Below are 27,948 nucleotides of genomic sequence, written 5' to 3' on the forward strand. Positions count from 1 at the left end.
GAGACCAGCCTAGCCAACGCAGTGAAACCCTGTCTCTACTAAAAATACAAATATTAGCCAGGTGTGGTAGCGTGCACCTGTAATCCCAGCTACTCAGGAGGCTGGGGCAGGAGAACTGCTTGAACCCGGGAGGTAGACGTTGCAAGGAGCCGAGATTGCACCATTGTACTCCAGCCTGGGCAACAAAGTAAGACTCTGTCTCAAAAAAAAAAAAGTAGATTGTAAAAATAACTAGACGGTAGAGTTTAAGCCTGACTCCGTAGCGAATCTGTGTAACATAGCCAAGGCTCAATCATGACAAAGACGGGCCCCCCCCCAAAAAGAAATCAACAGAAGACCTTTTTCCCTCTCAGCACTTTGGGAGGCTGAGGCAGGTGGATCACTTGAGGTCAGGATTTTGAGACCAGCCTGGCCAACATGGTGAAACCTCATCTCTATTAAAAAATACAAAAAAATTAGCCAGCCGTGGTGGTGGGCATCTGTAATCTCAGCTACTCAGCACCTACTCCTCCTACTTGCAACTACTGAGGTCTGTTTCCTCTACTCCTGTTCCTTCTGCATCTTCCATGATAAAGGTCTCATGCTTCCTGACCTACACTCAAAGCTGTTTCCCCAACAAGGTGTTTATCTTCTCTGACCTCTGTCAGTCAGCCTGTTACTGTTTCCATAGATGAAGCTCAGGGTTTTGGAATCAACTACTCATCTCTCTCTCTCTCCCTTACTAGATGATGGTCTCTTTGAGCCAAAGACTATTTTCTTTGGAGCAGCAGCAGCCCAGTGGGGTGGTTTAGAGTCTACACTCTGAAGCCAGGCTGCCGGGGTTCCAAACCTCTGTTTACTAGCTCTTGGGAAAAGTGAGCGTGTGGAAACTGTCTTATCTGTAAAATGCAAATAACAATTGCACTTACCTCATAGGTTGTTGTGAATACTGACTGTGTTATATATGGTTCAGAATCATTCCGGGCAATATAGTAAGAGCTTAATGAAAGTTGGTTAACATTATTATTGTGTGGTGATACTGATATAAATGAGAACATTAATCTTGGTATAGCCAGGGCCTACAGCAGTGATTGATATACAGGCATTCTACACATATTGGTGGAAAGGATGAATCAGCACCGTCAACATAGTGTATCTCCATTTACCTTACTATCTAAATTACACAGCTGCATTTCCTCCAGCAATATACCTGATGTTTCAAAAATGTCCTATCAGGGTAGCTCCCTGAATCAGAATGCTAGACCTTGAGTTTTGTCATGAAACTCACTGAAGTACATGGACTACAGAGTGTACAAAATGGCCAATAGGTACTTTAAAATTTTATCATAAAGCTGAAGAAATTATGACACATGGCTGGAGATCCCCCGGCTCTGACCTACACGTCATTGTCCTATCTTACTTACAATAGCCACGGAAGGAATTCCAAGTGCTGGGCAGGTACGTGTGCTGCACAGAGGAATTCTGCTGCTGCTGCTGCTGCTGCTGCAGAGCCTGGCCCTGCGTGGAAGAACTGCCCTGGATGTGGGAGGGGCTGAGTCCCTGCTGAGCCTGTTGGGCTGAGGGACTCAATGGCTGCGCAGATACCTGGGGAGAAACAGAAAGCAATGGTAGGGAATTATGAACTTCTAATATACTGAAGACTTACAAATAACTGAATAAAGTAAATCGGACCAATATGAATTATAATACGGAAACTATCATTGCTATTATTGAAAGTAATATTTTAAATAAGAATAAAATCAAGAAAAGCAAGCACGACGATGAAATTCTAATTTGTTTTCAAAGGATTCTCTACCAGAGTATGCAAAAAATTAATTTCAATCAACTTGTTACAAAGATAAATGAAAGAAAATATAATTACCTACACTATATAAGGTTAAAAATAATGGGAGGTGAAATAACTTGCCTGTGTCACAAAGCTAATCTGGAACACAAAATGAAGCAGAACCCAGAGTTCATCACTTCCATTAACCAGCACTGGCTAATCCCACCTGGCTCGTGGAGTTTCGCACAGGTCGGTGAACTCCTGACAACAGGATGAGGCCAGCGCTCTCCAGCTGCCACACTGCAATCCTGCTCCAAACTACCTGCCCAGCTTCCTTCCCAAACACCATTTCCTGTTAGTAGGCTAAACAGAATAACTCTTTTCTATAAATGTACCACATTTATACCACATTAATGTATGTTTTCCATCACAGCATGAGCTTATTCAGATCAGAATGCCTTCCCCAACTATTATGTCAGAACTGTACCCCTCCTTCAAAACCTGTTTCAAAGACAGCTTCTTCTACAAAAATGCCCTGGATTATCTCCAAAATCTAATCTCTCCCTTTCTGAACTCTGAGAACTTATCTATGTATCTAATATCAGACTCAAGCACACAAACACAGTAGCATACAATATACTATAATACTCCACAAAGCCACTATTCCAAATCATTGCATTTAGAATGGAAAGCAAAGGCGACTGTTGTTTCTAGGATGTCATATCACAGGGCTCCATGTGGGCAGAAGCAGCCAATAGCTTAATGTGTGTCCACGATACCAATATAAAAATTGGAGGCAAAGGTAAGATCCTTTAATAAAAAATCCAGAAACAACAGTATCTCAGTAGCCGAGGTCTAAAGAGGAAGTCTTCCCTCTCATTAACTCCGATAGTCCCTGAGGCCATGCTAATGCCTCCAAATAGTCTGTGGAACAGGGTACCTGGGCCGAGGACGGGGCCGAGGCGGTGGGCTCGCTGACCTGGATGTGCTGCACCTGGATGGCATGCTGGGGGTAGGGCTGAGGATCGTGGAGCTGGCCGACATCCACAGTGGACTGCTGTGACTGGTGAGGGGAGGTGGCCTGGAAGGAGAAAAAGCAGGCCCAGAAACCAGATTTATATTGATTGAGGTTAAGGGAAATCCTTCTGGAGAAAAGGTTCAGTTAAAAAACAATATCCTGGCTGGGGGCAGTGGCTCATGGCTTATAATCCCAGCACTTTGGGAGGCCAAGGCAGATGGATTGTTTGAGCCCATGAGTTCGAGACCAGCCTGGGCAACATGGCAAAACCCTGTCTCTACAAAAAAACACAAAAATTAGCCAGCTAGCCAGGCACAGTGACTCACGTCTATAATCCCAGCACTTTGGGAGGCTGAGACGGAGGGATCACTTGAGGTCAGGAGTTCGCGACCAGCCTGACCATCATAGTGAAACCTGTCTCCACTAAAATTAAAAAAATTAGCTGGGTATGGTGGTGGATGCCTGTAATCCCAGCTATTTGGGAGGCTGAGGCAGAAGAATCACGTGAACATGGGAGGCAGAGGTTGCAGTGAGCTGAAATCGTGCCACTGCACTCCAGCGTGGGCAACAGAGAGACTCCATCTCAAAAAAACATTAGCCAGGCATGATGGCATGCCTATAGTCCCAGCTACTGATGAGGCAGAGGTGGGAGGAATATCTGAGTTTGGGAGGTTGAGGTTGCAGTAAACCATGATTGTGCCACTGCACTTCAGAGTGAGACCCTGTTTCAAAAAAAAAAAAAAAAAGCAAAACCAATATCCCAATATATGCCAACAGAAATAGAAGAATGGAAGGAATTTCAGTTCCAGTGCTGCACTCCCGGATAGGCCATACCTAGGCCAAGCCAGACAACAGGATAGAAAAAGATCGTTTAAAGAACTCTGCTTCTAACACATAAGCCGCTAATGTTATTAGATGCTGGAAGAGAAGGACAGAGGGAAGACAGTTCTGACAATAAGCTGAAAAAGAAGTTGTCAGGAATCAAAAATTTCAGTTGCATTTAATGATCTAATCTTTATCAATTAAAAGAGATCAAAGAAGAGAATTTGCTTTTAGTTTGTCTCTATTAACCCACCAGAACAGTGGTCCTTAACCTTTTATGTACCAAGAACATCTTTGAAACAGTGGCTAAAGTACAGGCCCTTTTTCTAGAACAATGTACCTATACATCATACTTTATAGGCAGCTTGAGGGACTCCTAAGTTCCTCCAAAGCCTAAAGTTAAAAACCCTCCACAAGAAAAACAAGACAAAGAATAGTCAATGACAGTGGCAACTTCCAATGTCCTGTTCCCATGTTAGTTTTAAATTTTGAGAGACCAGTGATTTCAAAGCAACAAGTTTGTTCATTTGTGCCTTGGGGACACTTCTCCTCAGTGTAATTACATGAAACAATAGTTCTGGGAGAATTCTTTCATTTAGCTCTTTAGTCAATAAGAATGAGTTCCTCATTATCTGGTAGAAGGTACACAGTTTTACCTCTTTACTAAGAAGGCACTGACTGATACTCAGAGATTGAATCAATATTCTTTTTTTTTTTTTGACACAAAGTTTCACTCTGTTGCCTGGGCTGGAGTGCAATGGTGTGATCTCAGCTTACTGCAACTTCTGCCTCCCAAGTTCAAGCAATTCTCCTGCCCCAGCCTCCTGAGTAGCTGGGATTACAAGCACCTGCCACCACACCCAGCTAATTTTTGTATTTTCAGTACAGACGGGTTTTTGTCATGTTGGCCAGGCTGGTCTTGAACTCCTGACCTCAAGAGATCTGCCTACCTCGGCCTCCCAAAGTGCTGGAATTACAGGCATGAGCCACTGTGCCCCGCCATCAATATTGTTCTTTACAACCTCTCTTTGATATAAGACATTTGATACGCAGGTCACGATTTATCAAGCTGGCTCATTACCAAGCAGCCAACCAGGATGGTAAAAGATAAGGATTCAGAAGAGGCTCAGAAACAGGTGCTGTGGCTACTGTCCTGCCACAGCACAGGAGGCTTATACATGCTGGAGCCTAAAATCTCCTGACTACTATAGACAGAAATCTGCTACACCGCTAAAGCCAGAGGCCTCATTAGCCTGAAAGGGGACGGGGCATTTTACAAATGCCCAAGGCTCAGAACTTCCATGCAGAAGAACATTACATAGATCCCAGCCAGCCCCAGCTCTGAGAACGAAGTACTGGTGGCAATACGGCATTCATAAGGCAAAGGGAAATGGAGGCATGTAGTACCGGGGCCACCTGCACCACTTGAAGCTGTATGTGCTGAGGCTGCTGGAGGCCAGATGCCGACTGCGACACAGGGATGTACTGAATTCTCTGGTAATCCCCCTGCGGTGTTCGGTAGTCTGTCGTTAAGGTCTGGGACAGTTCTGTCATTGCTTGGGTGAGCAGGTCCGTCGTCACCACAGTCTCTCCAGTGGCGCTGTCTGTAGTTAAAACTGCTGGGGTGGCACTGATCACAGCTGTCGTCAGTGGTGTGTGTATGGTGTTGGAGAGCTGGGCGAACTCTGGATGCTTCTTTCGAATGTGCTGGACCATTTTGGTCTGAAAAAGGAAGGCAAGAAAAAAGAATAATTATTAGAATTTGTGATTTTTCCATTTTACTCATATGTAAATCCTCCAAACATTCCTAAAGTCTGTTATCTTATATCTCAAAAAAAGAAAAATCAGAGCAACACTGACTCTGTGCCTGTCCTTCCTGGGGTAACATAATGCTATAAGAGCAGGAAAGAGGGTGGGGCAGGAGCAAAACCTCACTTGACCCCACACCATGAGCAAGGTCCGAATACCCGAACACCCCCGTAACTAGTACCTGCAGCAATCAATCACAATGCCCCCAGCCAAAATGACCTCCTTTCTGAAACCATCACTTAACTTTCTACATGGTGCTTCCATAAGCCTAAACTCACCAAACACAAGCACAGAATATTCAAATATGAGGCCCTCTGCAGGCCAAGGGAAAAGGAAGGCAGCCGGCTGCTCGGGCTGCTGTTCGCACTCATTCTGGGGGAGGTCCCGCAATATTCTTTCCATTCTCTGCTGTGGTCCCTGTTTACAGGGACTAGGACAACGTCTCTTTCAGTGCCCTGTCAACTCAGAAGGAGCCATCCAGGCCATGTGGATTAGAAGCCATCTTCCCTTAAGAGATTCCTTACAGGGCAGTTTTGACCTCAGCTTTAGTCAGAAACTCTCCCTACCTTGCTACTGTACTGCTTGGAGCAGTGGGGACAGCAGACGGGAGGGGTGGCGATGGTGCCTGTCAGCTGGGTGTGTGTGCTCAGCATGGGGTCTGGCTCTCCAGGACCGGCGGGCCGGAGTTTCCGAATGCTCGGTGGCAACTCTGCTCCTGGGTGGTTCTTCAGAATGTGGGCTTTGCGCTTGCTGGCACTTTTATAAACCTGCAAATGCAAATGCCTGGCTATGAAAGCAGTATACAGTTCCACTTTCTTGCTTGAAGCAAACTAACAATTTCATTATAAGAAAATGAGGAAAAGTATTCATGTAGCCCCAAAGAAACTATATATATATATATATATAGGTCCAGCACATATATATAAACAGATCTACTGAAGGACAACAAGGATATACTATAAATTAGAATAAAATAAGAACATAATGTAGATATGCTAGGTTTCTTCCTTTGATTTATAAATCTAAGGTAATAACTGTGAAAATATCCTTTATCCTTAAGTTTAAAATTTGGATATGATACACAGACACAGGAAGAGAACTGTGTTTAAGGCCCATCCGCTTCGCATGAGAGCTGCCTGTGAAAGCTCTCATGATATATGCAGCTGAAGACCAGGAGCCAGAGAATCTTCCAAATGGCAACGTCAATAGCAACTGCTATCTTTAGTGGGGAATCTATGTTCAAAAATGTTTCTCACTTTTAAACTGATATAGCTACATTATATAAGGAAAGGATGGCTGGGCGTGGTGGCTCATGTGTGTAATCCCAGCACTTTGGGAGGCCAAGGTAGGGGGAATCACCTGAGGTCAGGAGTTCAAGACCAGCCTGGCCAACATGGTGAAACCCCGTGTCTACTAAAAATACAAAAATCAGCCGGGTGTGGTGGTAGGCGCCTGTAATCCCAGCTACTCAAGAGGCTGAGGCAGGAGAATCACTCGAACCCAGGAGGTGGAGGTTGCAGTGAGCTGAGATCATGCCACTGTACTCCAGCCTGGGAGACAGAACAAGACTCTATATCAAAAAAAAAGGAGGGGAAACAATATTACAGTGAAACAATAAATACATATTCTCTATCTTTTCTGTAACTACACAAAAATAACAGAATAGTATAAGTAGAGTACTCCACCACAAAGCTTTCCCAACCCCCTCCACCTTATAGAAACCCCAAATCTACAATATATTTTATAGGCCATATGAAAAACACTCTTGTTTTAGAGCCTAGGAATTTGAAATTAATTCACACAGTAGGCACTTAGTAATAGCCTCTTCTTGTGTAACAAAAATCACAGAGAGAAGGGAAGTAAGAAAAATGAAGTCAATTATTTCTTAAGAAAAAAAAATATTGGCTTAAAGTAAGACTAATTTTAGTCCTTTCTTGTCTGAATGGAGACTTCTAAGAGACAGGGAACCATCTGGTAAGAATAACAAAAAAATCGTCGTATGTATTTATAAATGTGGACAAGTCAGCTCTAAGCAGGGAACCCCAGAGGCATGAATATTTCCCTTTTACCTTATCGCAATACTGACAAAAGTAATCACGATTGGGTTTTATGATGGGTAGAGTTAACTCTGGCACCTCTTCTATCTTCATGTCTGGATGTCTCTTTGATAAGTGATTTACCTAAAGTGAAAACAAAGAGCAAATGAGAAAAAGGGACCCCATTGACCAAACAGAAACTGCACAAATGCCTCTGATAACGACCGCCAGAAGCTGAAATTCTCTGAAGCAATGCTCCCAAATAATAAGGCATTTGACCAGAACCAGCATCACCAGACCCAACTGACACCAAAGCACTCACAGTCGTGGTTAACAGGAGTTAACAATAATTCAAACCAAAAAAAAGTGAATTCAGTGTGGTGAATTCAGCTATCATCGGTCTTTGGCTGAAAGAACTACTGTTAGAAAAAGGAAAATTAGGCCGGGCGCGGTGGCTCAAGCCTGTAATCCCAGCACTTTGGGAGGCCGAGGCGGGTGGATCACAAGGTCAAGAGATCGAGACCATCCCGGTCAACATAGTGAAACCCTGTCTCTCCTAAAAATACAAAAAATTAGCTGGGCATGGTGGCACGTGCCTGTAATCCCAGCTCCTCAGGAGGCTGAGGCAGGAGAATTGCCTGAACCCAGGAGGCGGAGGTTGCGGTGAGCCGAGATCGCGCCATTGCACTCCAGCCTGGGTAACGAGCGAAACTGTCTCAAAAAAAAAAGAAAAGAAAAGAAAAAGGAAAATTAGACTGGTATGAATTTCTTTGGTGAATTCTCCTCATGCAAACTTGTCTCTCATTATTTAATGCCCTAGCCTTACTAAGAACATGGAATGAGATAAAGACTACGGTTCTGAATTTTAAATATTGCTCTATGACTTTCCAGCTCCTGGCAGAAATAGATTCTGCACCTGTAAGAAGGTCAAAATGAGTTGAGAGCAGAACACAGGCTGTCGTGATGCTTCAGCTAAGCTGGATGCACATACCCTGCTTTGATGGAAAGTTTCCTTCTACTGCTGTTTGATATCTGGAAAAGACAGGCATTAAAAGGGTATGTATGCCGGGGGCTGGGCGCAGTGGTTCGCACCTCTAATCCTAGCACTTTGGGAGGCCAAGACAGGTGGATCACCTGAGGTCAGGAGTTTGAGACCAGCCTGGCCAACATGGTAAAACCCCATCCCAACTAAAAATACAAAAATTAGCCAGGGATAGTGGCAGGTGCTTGTAATCCCAGCTACTCAGGAGGCTGAGGCAAGACAATCGCTTGAACCTGGGAGGGGTTGGTTGCAGTGAGCTGAGATTGCACCATTGCACTCCAGCCTGGGCAACAAAAGTGAAACTCCATCTCAAAAATAAATAAAATAAAATAAAAGGGAACAGCTGAGGAGAAGGCAAATATCCCAAAAGAAAATACATGCAGGAACACAAAAGAGGGAAATAAAATAGGGCGAGAGCAGAGATTGAGATGGGTAAAGAAAAACAAAACTAGTAATGAAAAGTGATGGAAAAAGACCTCTTGCAAGAATTAACCCAAAAAGCAGCAAGAGGGCAAAGGGAGACTAGAAAAGAGAGAACTCCAAATTGGGAATTGTTTCCCTCTGTTTCTTCCCCTGGACATTGACAAAACCATTGATCAACATAACTTAGCTTAGCACAGAATACAACACAAAAGTGACCATCATCGACAGAAATGAGGTGTGCAGGGAAGACAGGAACCTGCAGCCACTTGACACTGACCAGCATGCCGCGCCGCCGGAAACCCATCATGCACAGGCGGCACTTGAACGTGAAGCTGTCGTAGTCTGTGGACGTGATGCGAGGCTTGAACGTCTTGGAGCGGCTGATGCGGTCGGCTTTCTTGGCCTCCCTCTCAGGATTATGCATCCTCTGCATGTGTTCCCGAAGTTTGTCTTTTCGCTATTTAGAGAGCATTTTTTAAAACGGGGTAGACGTGGGGGTAGAAAAATTTTAACTGAAGGGATAATTTTAAAAATCAATACAAATTAGCAGTCACCACAAGCCTCCAAGAGACATCTGAGTTGCTGGAACACTAGGACATAGGAAGTCATGTTAAAAGTGGCTGGGAGTTACTCTGTTTACTAGCAAATATGTACATTCCAATGAGCCTTGGTTTAAAATGACCATTAAATAGGAAAGATACATACTGACTTTTGAGAATAAAGACTGCACTTTAATGTAGAGAAGATTAAAGAGAACATGGAATAAGCCTGGCATAAAAGAACTAAAGACAAATTGATAATGAATAAAAGGTAACACCAGATTTTGGAAGCCATGTGTAGGCCGGATGTGGTGGCTCACGCCTGTAATCTCAGCACACTGGGAGGCAGAGGCGGGCAGATCACCTGAGGTCAGGAGTTTGAGACCAGCCTGGCCAACATGGCAAAACCCTGTCTCTACTAAAAATACAAAAATTAGCTGGGTGTGGCGGCGGATACCTGTAATCCCTGTGTCTTAGGAGGCTGACAGAGCAAGGCTCTGTCTAAAAAAAAGCCATGTGTATACTCAATTCCCACATATTTTAGCAAACATATTTTTCTAAATCCCAAAAGAATTTAAGAATCTCCTATCTTATGGATTTAGAACCTCTCACCGTACAGAATTAGAAGCTTAAGTAAACAAATCCATTGTTTACTATGGATGGAGCATGGGGCCCAGAGCTCAGCTCCTGGTTTCACTATCTAGTGATACATGCTCATGTGAGTCCATGGAGAGACTCCGACAGAGCCCATCCCGAATAAAAACAAAGTGCCAGCTCCCGGGTCCAGTGAGGCTTTCTGCTCTAGGACACATGAGTAAACTGTTATTAGTCCCGTAAAGATTCTGAGCCTTTCTACAAACCCAGTTCTTCCCACCTTTCAGCACAGGGACTTTTTAAAGGACTTCCTTTTTCAGCACATTTACTCAATAAATATTCCTTGAGTGCCTACCATGTATCAAGGAGCAGGCTAAGGGCCGAGCTCCAGTGCCAGGCTTCCCTCCCTCTTCTGCTACAATGCATGTGATCCAACTCCTCTTTCTTCCTATCCCACCTGCCTTCATTTCTGGAAAGCACAGAAGGGAATGTTCAGAGCTTCGTTGACTGCAGTGGGATTTGGATTAAGGACACTGCCAAATGACAGTATCTTTCTTTAGTGTAGATACAGCGATGAAACACTGTTGCATTGCCACTTTTTTTTCTTTTCCTCTTCCTCCTCCTCCAATCCTCCTGAATTTCCACTTTTTCCAAGCCTCAACATCCACTACTTCCCCCATCTATTCCCTTTAAACAACCCGTTTACCTTAACTGAATCACCACGTAAATTGCAAAGCCTAACTCAAATATCACACTATGCCATGCACATCGTGACAAGCACACGTGTTGGATGCCAAATCTCCATGAGGTCTTTCCACCCTAACATCCCCCAAACCAAATCTGCTACCTGCCTCCACTCCTTCTGCCTAAGTCATGCTTTTTCATACCAGTGGTGTTCCCAAACATCCAGCCTCTCAAAGGCAAATCTCCATTCCTTGCTGTCCACCCTTCCCCCTTTCATCCAAGTGCAAGGTCTTGTCAGCCTCCCACAATGCCTGTCTTGATCATGGCCCCTCTTCTCCACACCCACTGCCTCTGCCTGAATTAGCCCAGCTCTGAAACGCCTAGGGCTCACTTCCTGGTAAGTCTAATTACTTAGCACAGTGTGCTGGCTTAACTTGCTTCCCTGGCTTCCTCTTGCCACGCCCTCCATCACTCGCCCTCTCCCCATCTCCTGATCGTGGCATTGCCACATCCCTGCTGCTTCCTCTGCTTGAGATACCAATATTCCTCCCTCACTCCTCACCTTTCCCTTTCCCTAGCTGGCAAACTCTTTCCTACCCATGAGTAGATTCAAAAGTGTCACTGTATCTCTGACATCTCCCCTACACCCCAAATCAGTGAAATCCTCTCACAGCACTTTATTCTTTTCTCTATGCTAGTGTGAGCTCCCTAAAGTCAGAAAGTCCCACCTTGACTTTAATGCTGCCCTCATGGAGCTTACACTTAGCAGGACGAGCAATTGCGATACACAAATGCTATGACAAAGTCACCAGAAAAAGCCCTGTGGGAATTCATGGGAGAAACAGCACTTAATCCAGGGATCAGGAAATGCCACATATGAAGTGACATTAGCCAGGTTAAGGTATACAATAGTTTGAAAGTACATTTCAAGTCAGGAGTGGGAGGGAGAACAAGTACAAAGGCCCAAGGAGAGAGAGTATGCCACACGTGTGAAGCTACGGAGTTCAGGCAGGTCACCCCGAGTGCACAGGGAGGCGGGAACCACAGAGGCTGGCAGGAGGCAGATCCTGTAGCATCTTAGGAGTAACAAGAACTTCGGGATTTATTTGCATGATGAGCTATTAAAGAGTTTTTTGGAAAGGACGTGACATCAGAGCTGTTCTCCAGAAAAACTACTCTGATTCTAGTTTGAAAATATGCTATGAAGGTAGGTAGTACTGGTTTTGTGCTGTGTCAACTTGGCTAAGAGGAACTACATTTAAAGAGAATCTCCTTCCCAGCATGGTTCCGGGTTGGGAGATAGCCAAAGAGAAACTCACACCAGCCTGGAAGGTGGAAAGGAAGCAGCCCCGTGCTACTGTAGATGGTGTCAAGTAGAGGTACCTGTGGGTCCCTACTTTTCCTCTCTTTCCCACCCAGCCACCAGCTGTCTTCCTTACTGCCAGCCCTGTTGGCCAGCTCCACATCCACCACCAGATGCAGTGACATGGTCTTCCACAAACTGCACCAGCTCTCCTTCCTGGGCCCCCCTGCGGGTGGAGGTGCCTGGCTCCCAGAGTCCCAGGTAAGTTCCCATTTGACCACCCAGACCAATGCTTCTGTGGGTATACTGCCGAGTTCCAGCCTCCCAGAATCTCCCTTCTGACTCTCACTTCTCCATCGTCTATAACTGAGTTCCTAGTCCTATAAGAAAATCATCTTCTGTAACACTCACAGTGGCTCTGCTTCTCTGATTGAACTGTGATGAACATACTGGGTGAAAGTAAGGGAGAACATGAAAGCAAGCAAAGACATTAAAAAAAAAATTCCAAGGTGTTAAAATATGGTATCTGGCACAAAATGAAAAATCAAAAAAATATTGGCTGGATGGGATGGGTGGATGGCCAAACAGTAACACAAAACAGGAATCTTTTTAGATACAATTTTTTTTTAATTTAAGAAGAGAAAAATCTCAGACCTATTTATACTTTTCACATTGGAGTTCTCTACAGAATTCTAAATTGTGCTACTATATATTAAAAGCCATTAGATTACATTCTGTAACACACTTAACCATAAAGCAAGTTTTGAAAATTCTATTTCTCTTTAATTTCTTTCCATGTGTCATAAATATATCCTTAATTTTCCTCTCCTGAATCCATTTGATTCTTTTCCAATTTCTATGAGAGTGTGACCTACAATCACATTCAGCAGAAGGTCTTCCAATGACATTTTTGCAGAATCATCCGATTTCCCAATGAAGCATATTTCATTGTTTTTACATTTATTTATTTAACTCTTATTTCTGGGTCCCCTACAGGGTTTTGCTTGGCTTCTTTTAAGTTCCAGGTGGGTTACTGATACTTATTACATTTTACTTTAATCTTTGAGGTCATTAACATTCTCCAAAGTAGTCTAAGCCTTCTCAGCATTCTTCAGATTTCCCACCTGTATCAGATCAGAGTCCTGCTGCCTGCGAGCCTCAATTACTGGCTCTTATTCAGTGCTCAATAAAAACCTCTTGATCTGAATGGTAAGTAAAGGTATTGGTCTGTTAGGAAATCTCAATAGCAATTTAGTTATAATGTCATTATACATTTGGATTCTTTTAGGAGATGCATTTTTACTCCACTTGTTTGGGGATCTGAATTAACTATTTTGAGGAATTAAGTAAGTTTCCTCCCTTAATTTTATAACTAAGTCAAACACAAGGCCCAAAGTGCATCTCAGGTCCAGTTCATGAGAACTGGGTGATAAACCGATGAAATGAACAGGCATTTACCCTCAGCTTGCGGTAATTCCAGCGGCCAGGAGAACCACCTTGGGCTGTGTCTCAGTGTCTTACCTTAAATTGCTTCCCACAAGTGGAACACAGGAAGTCTTTGCGGTCCGAATGCCGGAGCATGTGGAGTCGCAGTTTGTCCGGGCGACAGAAGGCCTTGTCGCACTCTGTGCACTGGTAGATCTTTTCGGAGTGGAAGCTGCGCACGTGTTTTTTCACCTGGTAGTAAAAACCATGGAAGAACTCAGTGGACACAGGGACCAGAGGAAATGACCAAAGGCAGCTTGTCAACGCTAGAGGGAGCCAAATGCATTACCATGGGTTTTCATCAACCCCGCGGAGGAATCCAATCAGATGTGATAATTGGCCTCAATAACACATACTGTCCCTGTCACGAAGAAACAAAACAAGTAGCCAGAAAGCCTTAGAAATCCTAACCTCCCAGAGGACTTGAAACGTGGAAGACAGAGTGCTTGCTTGGTCAAACCCTGATCATTTGCAACCCATTTTTCAAAGATAAAAAGCAAAAGTTCCTTTGGGCTTAAATGAATCTTGCTAAAAAGGATCTAGAGGAAGACAAAAAACAATTCTTCCTTACTTTTCTCCGTCTTTAATCTGCATAGAAGCAATTTAGCCCCTTTTGATCCTTTTACATCTTCTTATAAAATCAAGTTCTGAAGAATTAAAGACATGAATGAGAGGATACAGAAGGCATTACTGGTTTATGAGAGCCATCTGACGCTGGTGTCATTTCTCAACTAGGATTTACTTCCCTTACTTTTAGATAAACGAAGGAATAGGGCTTCTGAACTCTCCTAGCCACACATATCCAGTGAAGAAGAGCTGAGGATGGAAGCTAAGTAGTGAGTCCTAGCAAACTATTCCCATAAGACAGTTTGCTTCACTATTTTTGGAGTTTCTTTTGCCATTAAATTATGCCTTAAAGCAACCTTTCTCCTAGTTTGTGTGAAGTGAGAAAATTTCCAAGACTCTCAACGTGAGCAGAACTAAAATTAAATCCTGGTCTTCTTTTCCTTTGGTAATTGAAAAAGAGTATTTTTACAAAATGCTTCATTATTCACTGACTAGCATAGGAAAATCCTAACACTTAAAGTCCAAATGAAATTACGAATATTCTGAAATTTATCTTCATCCATTTGGCTCCAACAAAGAATACACTACAGGGGAGAAGGCGGTCGTTGCTTGATACAAAAGTATATTATATACCAACTTTCTCTTTGTCTCCTTCCAAAATGGATGGCCTTGGTAAAGCAAGACAGGAAACCACAGTAGTAGGGAGTAGATGTTCCCAGCCTCGGAAATGGGAGTATGTCTTCTACAGGCTCTGTATATCTTATAAGTAATAGATATTGATAAAGATTATGAAAGACTTTTTAAAAATTATAACAGATCTGGGTGTAATATAACTTAAACACTTCAATGTCAATGTCTGATCCGGACAATTAAGGATCAATAATCTTTTGTTTACAAACGTAGTTTGATTGAAGAAATATTGTTCTCAATTGTAAAGTTGTTTCAAAGAAGGAATGAAAATGCAGGTGCTAAGCAGTCTCAGTTTTCCAAAAATCGAAGTTTCTTTTACCAAAAGAAGGAAGCAGACAGGAATCGCAGTAGCAGACACTCACCTGGATAAAATCTGGGAACCGTTTCTTACAAGTTGGGCAGGTGAAGTAGCCATCATTAATATGAATGGCCACATGATCTTTCAACAAATCAAGGCGGTCAAAGGATTCTGGGCAAAAAATGCAAGAGTAAGTCTTCTGGTCTGAGTGGAGCTTCATGTGGCTCTCCAAGGATGCGCTGCTGATGAAGCCCTTGTTACAGAGATCACAGGTCAATGGGCAGTTCCCCTCCCGCCCATGGAAACGCAAGTGCTGGTCCAGTTTGTCCTTTTCCCGGAAGGCCTTCCCACACTGCAAGCATTTAAAAGGCCGGAAGGACTTCCGAATAAACAGATGCTGAAGAGCTGCATTCTGAAAGACATACACAAATGTGATCGTTTAGTGATGAAATCAAGAATGCAAATGGATCACACTTTTACAGAGAAAGAGAGGATGATCTCCTCAATCACAGACTTGCAACAGAAGTTCAACTCTGGGACACACACGGTTGAAAGATGTTTCTGGGAAGACTGAAAATGAAGCTGTCCTCAAAGGAGTTCCTCTTGAAAAGATGAATTTTTTGTGTGTTTTGTTTTACATCTATGTATGTGGGTTTTCTTTAGAAAGCGTTTAAGTCACACAAAAAAGCATTCCCAATAGAAGACTTGGATAATAAAACAAATCCCACAGTGGAACAGGATGAAAATGGAAGATCTGGAGGAAAAGACTTAGGGTAAGTCACACATGCAAGAACCAGGCTGGAGCAAGGCAGCCAAATGTTATTTGTTGAAATTCGTGAGAAAATGAATTTGAGGCTTGATTAAAACGCTTAGCAAAAAAAGACAATAAAAAGAACTGAAGGGTGGTCCTTGCCAGTGTCAGGGTGGATGAGGAAATGGATACCAGGTTTCTTTTGGGGGTGATAAAAGTGTTCTGGAATTAGAGAGTGGTGAAGATTGCACAACTTCAGAACGTTCTAAAAACCACTTTAAAGGGTAAATTTTCTGCCATGAGAATTACAGATCTCAATTCAAGAAAAAGAACCGAAAAGGATTCAGATTTATGTGACTGAGACATGAGCACACATCATAAATGGAATATATGCATTTTATCACTTCCTTCTTAGAACAGAAGACAGGGTCCCAGCATAGTTAGTTCTACTAGTTAGAATGCCATGCTAACAAAGTTAAGCTCATCACACTGTTCCCTGCCTAGACCAGGCAATTCTGCTCTTTGTTTTCAGGCACAGATTGCACTTGTAATGCTGATTAGCCATCTTGTAAATTCATGCAATTGTTATAGGAAATCCAAGTGGGATAGTATGGGTACTCAGTGCAAACCCATCACCACCACTGGAAAAACTATGCATGCTCTACTGAGAGCAGATCAACAAAATCATCTCTCACACAGAATGCGGAATCAATCTTTCAGTTATGCTTATAATGAAGACTCATTCATAAGTTCCTCAAAACACTGCAAGAAAGCTCTAGATTGCTACACGGGGGGGAATCTTTCAAGTATATCTGTGAATGTCTGTGCCTATGTAGCTATAAATGAACGGTAACTGAAGGATTAATGGAGATCTTCGTGCATGATTTGTGTAATGAAGAAAGTGCAGTGAACAATGCTTAAACTCTTCAAATTACTTGTAAGCATCAATTTTTAAACTAAATTTAATGTGAAATCATCACGTGAGGAAAACAAAATAATTATTTTAGATTTAGTGAAATTTCTAGACATAATTACTGTGTAACAGAAAATTTCTTTCTCAGGACTTCTCTAACCGGGTTTAGGAGAAAGATTTTTAAGCAGCTACCTACTCACTTATCTTGAGTAGATAAACAGCAATTCAGTTATCTTCTTCAGACAATGGGGCTGCTTCAGGGGATGTATCATACTTTATTCTTTTTTTGTATCCAGATCCCTTAATAAGTTGCTTAGCTTATAGGAAGTCTTCAAAAGTAGTTTGAAAATCAGTGAAATATATTTCATATGAAACTCAAAAGAATTATTTCAAGGATTTTTCTAGAGCATCTGCAGAGATTTCTAAGAATAGATGTTTCTCCGTCGGGCATTGCGGCCCACACCTATAATCCCAGCACTTTGGGTAGCTGAGGTGGGCGGATCACCTAAGGTCAGAAGTTCGAGACCAGTCTGGTCAACATGGTAAAACACCATCTCTACGAAAAATACAAAAATTAGCCAGGCATGGTGGCAGGCACTTGTAACCCCAGGGCAGTAATCCTAGCTACTTGGGAGGCTGAGGCAGGAGAATTGCTTGAACCCAGGAGGTGGAGGTTGCAGTGAGACTCTGTCTCCAAAATAATAATAATAATAATAATAATAATAGGTTTTTCTCAAATCAGCCATAGGGCTTGCTTTCACTTCTGTGCACAGTTCAGCAGCCACCTCATCTTTTTACTCTGTCTGGATATAAATTTTACATCAAAGCTTTACTATTTTGTTTAATTTTAATCTTTATGGAAATATTGCAGATGAACCAATGCTATTCTGAGGTTCAGAGACGCAAGATTTAAATCACTTTTGCCATGTAGAAATCTCTTCCTTTATCCAAGTTCAGTGAAGTGTCCAAGGACAGACATAATGCACATTGATTGTGGTCCCACTGAGGATGCCATTTCTCCTTAGGTGCCAAAATACAGAACTCAGTTTTGTTTTGGTCCATTATGCTAATCAGTCTTCTGTCATTTCTGATTAGTGTGAGCACCTTCAGACAGTTGATTTAAATTGAGCCACCACCTGGCTCCACTTTCTTGGTTCTACTGACAAACCTTATCATATTTTCAATTTCCACGGAGCCCTGAACATTGTATTCAAGAACTAAACTGTAATTTCTCTGATCTAATGATACTAATGGGATCGGCACATTACAAGGTTGTAAAAGTGCTGAAACGGTTCCCACCCCTTGACCCACTTGCAGGCTAGTTCTGTTCTAAGGTGTCTTCTGTAGATCAGAGTTACCACCTGTACTCATTTCTAGAAAAAATTATGAAATGTCAGAGAAAGCACACAGATCCACTCTAGTTCTCCTGCTCCCTGAGTTCATCAGGCAATCCACCACACTATACATATATATCAGCTACTCTAGGGACACTAAAATCATATCGTTGCTAAGTTCTATGATTTGGGATTCAACTCACATTGCAATGAATTCTGAGACAACAGATTACTTATGGACAAAGATCATAAACTGTTTCTAAAGTTTAGGGGATTTTTGTTTGTTTGTTTTTTAGAGATGGAGTCTTGCTCCGTCACCCAGGCTGGAGTGCAGTGGCATGATCATTGCTAACTGCAGCCTCGACCTCCCAGAGTCAAGCAATCCTCTCACCTCAGCCACCAGCATAGCAGGGACTTGTAAGTACATACCACCACGCCTGACTAAAATATTTCTAAAGTTTGATATTAATAGCTACAAAAACCTAAATTACTGATCAATTTTCATACTGTTTTAATTCTGACACAAAAAGGAAATCAATCATGTTTGTTGATTTGGGGTATGGAGGGCTTTTTTTGAGACAGGGCCTCACTCCATCTCCCAGGCTGGAGTACAGTGGCACAATCACAGCTCACTGCGGCCTCGACTTTCCAGGCTCAGAGCAGCTGGGACTACAGGTGCGTGCCACCATGTCCAGCTAATTTTTTGTATGTTTTTAGTAGAGACAGGGTTTCACCACATTGCCCAGGTTGGTCTTGAACTCCTGGGCTCAAGCAATCCACCTTCCTCAGCCCCACAAAGTGCTGGGATTACAGGCGGGAGCCACTGTGCCTGGCAGTTTTGGGGTCTTTTAAACCACTTTCCTTTAGACAGTTTTCTGCCCACTTTCAAAGCCTTTGGTTGGCCAGCCCTGCTCAACACAGCTTTCTCTGCACCATCGTTCCACTGCACCCCCGCTACGGCTAGGCTCACGTCTACACTGTCCCGAGCCACAGCAAGAACATCCTGTGTCTGGGCCTCTGATCCCATGGCTGCCATTCTCTGTAACAGTCTACCTTCCTCCTCTCTTCCTTTCATGGGCTAGTCTAAGTCTCACCTCATCATGAATTATCCTGACTCCTCTATTTGACTTCGACCTTTCACTCTTCCAAGATACACTTTTTACATTGAACACCTAACTGGAAACTCCCCTACATTAGTATTGATTCCCTATTTAGACTGTAAGCTCAAGTGAAAATTCTATTGTGTACCCAGCACAGTGGCCAAATACATAGTTAGACCTCAGCATCACTGCATAAGTCATTCCGGTGGTTTCAGCGCTGGAAGGGACCTTGGAGATCACTTAGCCCTACCCTTCATTTTGTATATAAGGAGCCTGCGGCCCACAATGTATTCACTGATCTGTTTTCAAATAAGTTATCATTATTCATTAATTTTCATTTACTGCAGCAACCAAATTGTGGTTTCCACCAGGATTTAGTAAGTACAGGTTGCAAAGAACAGCAGGTCAGGCAAACACTTAAGTAACATTCTGTTATGTGAAACACAGGAAACAAACCTACCTGCAGCTCCAACTGAGCAGGCAGCATTAGAGGAGAGAAAAATAGTTACATTACCAATTGGATTGGAAGACTTCCCTTCAGTTGGTCATTACCAATCTGGATAGAAAAGATGAAAAAATACATAGCCCTACTTTTTAGAATGTGTGAGAGAAAAAAAAAACAAAATAGCTCAACTAAGACTGACCTCCAAAAGCCAGAGACATATGGCTTTTGCTTTGACACAAGGAACCTTGTACCAAAACCAGTAACCCTGCTCATTCAAGAATGCATGTACAATTATGGCTGGACTGTGTTCGTGCATCCACAACTTCACTGCATGTGTGGGCTTCGGTTTTTTTTGTTTTGTTTTGTTTTTTTTTTTTTTTTTTTTTTTTTTCAAAAAACAAAAAACAAAAATCTAGCAAGCATTTTTCTGGACTTAGTAAAAAAATCAAAATGGCCAAAGCAGAAAATACAGTAATTAAGCACGAGAAAGAAGTGCAGATTAGGAACTAAAGGAGAATAATGGATGGGAAGATACTAAGTCATAGCTTTTTTTTCCTGGTCTATATTTCTGTATGTTGATTATACCCTTGTGAAATAACATACAGTGAGTTGAGAGTTTTATATGTTTCGATACAGGGCCCTCATAAGGGCTGTTTAGCCTCAGAGTTCTTAGAGCCCTTCAAAGCTATCATATGGCTACAAATGTTTAAGTGTGTTTTTACATGAAGGCATGGACTAGACTATTTTTCAAGGTCCCTTCTAGCCTACAGGCAAATAAGAAGACCAAGAGAAACCTATGCTGAAATGATCATGCATGTAGAAATTGTAAAGCCTGGGAAGTTACAAAATGTCTCTTTCATCTACCGGAAAGTACCAGTAAGTCTTTATGCACTCAGCTGCCACAAACATGGGTTTTAAGTCATTGTTTTTTATCAGCACAGACACTTATCCCACAAAGCCATATTGTTTTCCACACAAATCCCCTGCAGTTCCTAACTCAGACTCAAATGCTATTTGTGAAATAACAAAACGCATCTGAATTGCAAGTCATGAAAGCTCTGCAGCCGCATGGTCTGAGGCCAAGACACAGGTCAGGTGACTGGGACACTGACTAACTCTCGAACTGACAGCTTTGGCTCAAGCTATCTCCAGGTGTGTGAACTGTACCTGCCGTCTCAACTTGGACACAGGTCACTTTACAGTGATGAGTAATGACATTTGCCATTCTCCCCTGGGAAGCAGTAGATAAGCAAATTTAGTTACCCAAAATTAACTTGAGCACTATGATTAGGCACAAATTAGCCTGGTTTAAAATACAAATGATTATTATAACTAAATGAATGTATTTCTCCAGTTCCAATCTGTGAATTGAGGGATGCAGAGAGCTAGTTCAGGAGCTGCCAACCTCCAGGCCTCTGTGTCATTACTAAATGGGTCGAATCTAGGACCAGCCATGCCAGCCTGCCACAGGACACCGAGACATTGAGAAATAGTGAATACCTTCTTTCAAAACAAGGGGATTGCACATGTGACGGGCTAGATGTGAGATTTCAGAGTGGAAGGTGAATAGCTTGGAAAACCACCAGAAAGCTGGTGGTGAGAGGAAGATCACCGGCTGGCACAAGGAGCTGCCGGCTTTCCCCACTTACTCGGATGCGCTTGGCTCTGCGCATGTCGTCGGCTGTCAGCGTGCTCTGGGTGGGCACCATGCTCTCTTCGTGCTGTGGCTGCAGATGCAGGGTGTGAGTTTCCGGTTCATGTTCCAGGGGAGACTGGGTGTCTTGTGGCAGCTGAGGGATTGGGATAGTGGTCTGTTCTGGTTGATCCAGCCCATTCAGAGTGGCTGGTTCAGCCTCATCAAATTGCTCCTTTGTGGGAAAATGTAGCAAGTCCTGAAATTTGCAATAAGCAGGAATAGAGATCAGTGCTGGAGGGTCTGTCGGGTCAGATTTAGAATTGCTGCTTATTTCAGAATGACTAGATTCATAATACTCAGAAAAAAATATTCTCCCTCTGGGAAAGTTAATTAGGTAACTATGCACAGAATGCAAAGTAGCAGAGATTCCAGAGCACTTAACAAAGAAAAGACTGTGATACGACTTTTCTGGAATATCAATAATTTTAATAGTTTAATTAAACAAAGTCCACCTCTACTAACTGCTTAATTTCAAATCTTTAGAGCAGCGAAGTTGGGTTTTTGTTGTAGGTAACCCTTGATAATACACTTTTCTGCCATTCTTTAATCATACTTTAATTAACAGGCATCAAAGTCTGATAGGAAAGGTCTACAAACATTGGGAAGGTCTCTTTGTATTTGTATTTACGTCTCGTCAGGGATCTGGCGAGTCCTCCACACAAGCATCTAAGGAGGGTTCCTTCCCGTCCCCCGGTACCTGTGTCCCATCATCACTCTTTTCCCCATTTTCGCTGGTGATTTCCAGGCGGATAAATTTTGGAGGACGCCCCGGTCGTCGACCTGGACCAAATCGCCTCTTGCCTCGTCCCCTTCCTCTGCCTCTTGTTCTGGGGACAAGAGATTGGGTTATGGGTCATCATGTTTACATAATACTCCATAACAAATCATGACCTAAAGGATCCTTACTAACCCCAGATTTTGATGTCTCTCACTTTATTACTTTCCTGGATTTTCTTCAGTGGAAACAACTGTTTTACTAATATACACTTTCTGAATGTCTCATCCTTGCCCTCTATTATAGCTTAAAGATATGTCTTCAATTATTCTGAAGAAAAAAGCTATAAAAATTCAAAGCACTGACAATATTTTGCTTCTGAAATGATGTGAAAAAAGGCAGACAGGACAGAACATGCTAAGCCTTCAAGTGTGTTCCCCGGAGATGTCATCTGAGACAAGAGTCCCATTATTTCTCTCTTTTCCCTTAGCCTCACCTCATACTCCTTCCAAGAAATGTAGCCAAATTCAAACAACTTTCTTGTTTTACTACAAGCTTCTGGAAGGTCAGAACAAATTTCTAATTCAATTGTTTCATAGCATGCCTAGTAAACATCAATTAAATTTTATATCCCCCTTAATGGATTTTTTTTTTTCTTTCTGAGACTAGGTCTTGCTCTGCTACCCAGGCTGAAGTGCAATGATGTAATCATGGCTTACTGCAGCTTCAACCAGCTGGGCTTAAGCAGCTGTCTCACTTCAGCATCCCAGGTAGCTGGGACTACAGGCATGTACCACCACGCCTGGCTAATTTTGTTTAATTTTTTGTAGAGACAGGGTTTCGCCATGTTGCCCAGGCTGGTCCAGAACACAAGCAATCCTCCTTCTTGGGCCTCCCAAAGTGCTGGGATTAGAGGCATGAGCCACGATGCCTGGCATGAATTGCTAACAAACATAAATTCCTTAATAAAAGTGGCTCACGCCTGTAATCCCAGCATTTTGGGAGGCTGAGGCAGGCTGATCATGAGGTTGAGAGATCGAGACCATCCTGGCCAACACGGTGAAACCCCATCTCTACTAAAAACACAAAAATTAGCTGGGCGTGGTGGCGCATGCCTATAGTTCCAGCTACTCGGGAGGCTGAGGCAGGAGAATTGCTTGAACCCAGGAGGCAGAAGTTGCAGTAAGCCAAGATTACGCCACTGCCCTCCAGCCTGGTGATAGAGCGAGACTGTCTAAAAAAAAAAAAGAGGCTCAAAAAGTAAGTTATGGAAACTTCTTTTAGAAGATATGTATGTGGGAAGCATACAATGTCAATCAGATCAAAATTTTATTGTTCCACTTATCTATTTAATAATTTAGCAAATACTAAAGATTTTTTCCAGCAACTTTTAAAAGACTTTCCATGTTGGAAAATTCTGAACCTAGGTTAATGTAGAAAATAGTACGATGAGCCCAATGTACCCATAACCCAATTCCAACATTTTTCAACCCATGGCCAACCTTTTCCATCTGTACCCCCACCACCTGCCCACACACATACCCAGTAGATGATTTTGAAACAAATCTCAGATATCTTTTCATCTCTAGATATTTTGGCATATCTCTCTGACTCATAAGGATTCTTTACATGTATATGACCATAATGCCATTATTACCTAAGAAATACCTGAAAGTTGCTGAGTATTATTATACCTAGTCAAAGTTCAAATCTTCCTAGTTGTCCCAAGTTTCTCTTACCAGTTGGCTAACAAATGTATTATCTACTACGTGTCACATGCCATGCTGGCACTAAGGACATCAGATTACATGCAACAGATTTTACCCTCAGGGGTCTAGTAGAGGAAGCTGGCACTAGTAGAGGGAGCTGGCATATAAACCAAAAATTACAATATAATATAAAAATTGCTACAATAGAGCCACGAACGGAGTTTTAGAGATACCCAGGAGAGAGTGACTCAAATCTGTGTCTACCCTGCTTAGACATTCATCCCTGTGGTCACATCCTAGACCCTGTCACCCTTGTAAGTCTCTTCATGACAATCCTGTGCACTACCCACTCGGACACTACCCTGGTTCTGTAGTTCACTCCCTCTAGTCCCTGCACTCAACAACCCTTCAGCCATGCAAGCATCTCCAATCCAATCCTTCTGGCACTTCTGTGCAGCCCTGAGTTGCCTTGAGTTCTCTCCCCTTCTTCCACAGCACATATTTCCAGGTCCCTCACTGGAACCATGCCCTTGTGTGTGTTCTCAATTCCCATCCCACGGATGTTCTGTTTTCTCAATGTGTGTTACAAGCACTTAGCAAAGCCACAACTCTGTGTCATCCAATTCCCTGACTGCTCTGCACCGGCACCCCTGCAGCTGTATGAGGCTGGAGAACAATGCACAGCCATGCTAGTGGGCTCACTTTCATTTCATAACCATGAACTCCAAGTGGGCGCTTCATATAGCTTGCCATTGTACGGCACTTCCCTACAACATTCACTTTCCCACTTAGCTAACTACCATCTCATACATCTCGTCTTTCCAAACCCTGGAAAAACTGGCAACCCTACGTGTCCCCCTGGCATGACCCTATCCCACACCAGCCTCGTTCCTCCCCCAAACTGTTGCAATAGCTGCTAATGGGACTCCTTGTCTCCACTCTTACTCCAATATAAGCTAGAGGCAATTTTATCCAGGTGTTATTTTTGTCCAAAATGGTTTTCAAAAAATACAATGAACATCACAATACTCTCTGACCAAAACCCTCTAAAGACTTCTCATCACACTTAGAATAAAATCTAAATTCCTCACCATTTCCCACAAGGCCCTACCTGATCTGGCTCCTGCCCACTTCATCCTATATCATTCTCCCCCATCTGTCTTTTCAATACAGTGCAGTTAAACATATGACTTAGTTTGATTAAGTAATTGTACTGCTGCAAAGTCTGAAAATCAAAGATGCAGATTATTTTGAAGGTATATGCTATCTCAAAATTTCCTATTTCAGAATCTCCAATTAAGGGAGATTTATCTAAAGTGAAAGGACGTCCCATTGCTGGGTCTTGGTTATGCTGGAAAAGATGGGTAATGGTCAATGAAGAGCAGAGGGGAAAGGACATGAAAGGTAACACCCTTCCCTCAGTAGCCCATCTGGTTACTTACCTGCACATGACACTCAGAGACACTCATTAGCTAGTGTCTCTAGCTAATACAGAATGATAGCTAATATAATACGGAAATGATTCTGAACCTTTATAAACTCAGTCTGTGAGCCTTTCTCCCTCATACATACCTGCTAAACACATCTAGTTTCTCATCATGAGAATTGAGGTGCTGTTGTAACTGCTCTGAGCTTATAAATCGGCGGTTACATTCATAGCAGGGCCAATTCTTCTCTTGCTCTCGAAGAACTACAGTCACAGGAGAGAAATCATAAGGGCTGATGATCAACAGACACCGACAAAACTCAAATGCCTGCGATCCCCACCATTCTTATCTTACTGCAGCCCAAAGGGTTCATGACTGTACAGTATCTGCTATTTACATTACTGTTTTGTTATCAAATCGAAAGCTAAAATTTGGCAGAGTTGGTTTTTAGGATCTTATTTTCTAATGCATCCGTGCAAGACATCAAGGGAACAAATACCCTCACATCACCCTCTCACAGCCTCAACACACACACATGACCTCATCACACTGAAAACATGAAAGATGTTGCAAACATCTGTATTCAGATAACCTAGCGATTCAGAACCCAGTTTCATCATCTGAGGGTATATTTTCGCACAAATAACTTCAAAGTCAATGCCCAGTATAATGACTTTAGCAAAATGTTCATAAGTATCCACTAAGCTGAATATAGGCATACTCCATGACCCAGCAACTCCACTCCCAGATATACACGAACAGAAATGTGCACATACGTTCACTAAAAGACACATAAGAACGGTCACAGCAGCACTCTTCAAAATAGCCAAAAACTAGAAATGATCTTATTGTGTAATAAAGAATCTAGCTGGTCTTTGTCCCTAGTTGGTAACCTTTAAGTCACTGGAATTTCCTGGGTAATAGGAGTGTCTTTGTTATTCATGGTGCCTCATCCCATAAACATACCCAAATTTATTCTAATGAGATGCTTCAGAGTGGGGACAGGCCATGCAGGAAAGCTCAACCACGTAATTAGAAATGTGGGGCTTGGAGCCAGGGGTTATTAGCCTGACCTCACGGAAGAAGGGGGAGGTGGGGAAGCTGGCAATCAAGCTTGATCACCTGGCCAATGATTGGATCAGTCATGCCTATGTAATGGACACTGAAGCTCAGGTGAGCCTCTATGGTTGGGAATCATACATCAATGTGCCAGGAGGGTGGCACGTCCTGAGGACATTTTGGGATCTCCCAGACCTCACCATATGTATCTCTTCATTTGGCACCATATGTATCTCTTCATTTGGCTGGCCCTAATATATAAAAACCATATATTTTTATATATTAGATATCTATTTATATATTATAATAAACAAAAGGATTTATTATATCCTTTGTAAGAAAATGGCCATCCTTAAAAGCAGTACTTTTCCGAGTTCTGCGAGTCCTTCTTGTGAATTTTCAAACCTGGGGAGCTACTGGGAACCTCCTAACTTGTAGCCAGTTGGGCTGGGGCTTGGGAGCCCCAGAGCCTGCAGCTGGTGTCTGAAGTCAGGGGTGTCTTGCAGATGACTGCCCTGGACCTGTGAAACTTGATCTAACTCTGGAGAGTTAGTGACAGAAGTGCATTTCACAACCAAATCTACAACATAATGGATAAATCACTTGTTGTATATTTATATACTCAAATACCAAATAACAATGAGAATGAATAAATTATAATTATATACACCGATGTGGATGAAGCTCATAAATACCATGTTGAACAAAAGATACCCAGGCACCAAAAGGGTACATGTCACATAATTCTATTATGCACAGTTTGATAATAAGCATATCTTATGTGTGGTGCTGGAAGTCAGGAGAGAGTTACACTTGGGAGTGAGCAGGAATTAGAAGGCAGCACAAAGAAACTTCTGGGGCGCAGTAATGCTCTGTTTCTTGATCTGGGTGCAGGTTACATGGGTGTGTTTATTTTGTGAAAATTTAAGCTGTATACTTAGGATGTGTGCAGCTTTCTGCATGTAGATTATACTTCAGTGATATTTGCATTAAAAATAAAGTCAATGCCTATCTTGGTATATCCTCAGAGATGATAAAATCTGGATAGGAACTGTCCTCTAATCTAGGTTCTAATTTTGTATTTGGAAGTTTTCATTATATTAAATATTATTTTCCAGCACCGATGAAAGAAATGTAAATATGTCATTGTAATTTGACCCTGAATTAGATGAAGATGTGTGTCTCTAAGAAACCTACTGGAATAGCTTCTGAAATATGTTGAGACAAAACAGAGTTTCATAAAGATGTGATGATACACAATTTAGAATTCATATAGAAAACGTAAAACATAAATGTCTAACCACCTTTCCTTTCTTCCTCAGAAATGTCATGAATTTTCTGGTTCACGAACTCAGCATAGGATGCGGCGTACCACACCTGCAAGAAGCAAGTATATCATCAAGAACTGGGGACATCACCAGATGTTCTTTGCATGCTTAAATTATTTCCCCTGCTTACAGGAAACAATTCAGGCTTTTCCACAGCCCATTAACAAAGAAAAAAAAAAGATCATGCTGTGAGCTCCTCTTGCAATACCTTTCCAGCAGATCAGTCAGGAAGTTCATTTGCCAAGACACACTGCATGGTTTTTCTTTTTCAGAAAATGGTTACTAGAATTATAATCATCGTCTCTTCATCTAAATAAAACAGCCTCCTCAGATTTCTTATCTATATTTAAACACCGGTTTTTATAGGGTTGTAGCCATAGTGGCTGCCACCAAACA

General features: G+C 42.4%; 1 protein-coding gene across 6 annotated transcripts in view; it reads right to left on the reverse strand.

The window, feature by feature from the left end:
• Positions 1–27,948, reverse strand: part of PRDM10 (PR/SET domain 10) — a 100,265-nt gene that overhangs the window by 7,119 nt on the left and 65,198 nt on the right. For 2 of the 6 annotated variants that reach the window (XM_074400871.1, XM_010334359.3), the window contains exons 8-19: positions 27,529–27,601; positions 25,311–25,428; positions 22,012–22,141; positions 21,268–21,510; positions 15,140–15,487; positions 13,557–13,712; positions 9,193–9,372; positions 7,484–7,594; positions 5,981–6,181; positions 5,013–5,327; positions 2,706–2,846; positions 1,404–1,584 (exon numbers count right to left, since the gene is read on the reverse strand). In XM_074400871.1, coding sequence (XP_074256972.1) covers positions 1,404–1,584; positions 2,706–2,846; positions 5,013–5,327; positions 5,981–6,181; positions 7,484–7,594; positions 9,193–9,372; positions 13,557–13,712; positions 15,140–15,487; positions 21,268–21,510; positions 22,012–22,141; positions 25,311–25,428; positions 27,529–27,601 — 2,197 coding nt within the window. The remainder of the gene's footprint in view (positions 1–1,403; positions 1,585–2,705; positions 2,847–5,012; positions 5,328–5,980; positions 6,182–7,483; positions 7,595–9,192; positions 9,373–13,556; positions 13,713–15,139; positions 15,488–21,267; positions 21,511–22,011; positions 22,142–25,310; positions 25,429–27,528; positions 27,602–27,948) is intronic. The other 4 variants (XM_074400872.1, XM_074400873.1, XM_074400875.1 and 1 more) reach the window with 4 other exon arrangements.

The sequence above is a fragment of the Saimiri boliviensis genome, chromosome 6 (assembly GCF_048565385.1).
Source record: "Saimiri boliviensis isolate mSaiBol1 chromosome 6, mSaiBol1.pri, whole genome shotgun sequence".
Taxonomy (NCBI): Eukaryota; Metazoa; Chordata; class Mammalia; order Primates; family Cebidae; genus Saimiri; species Saimiri boliviensis.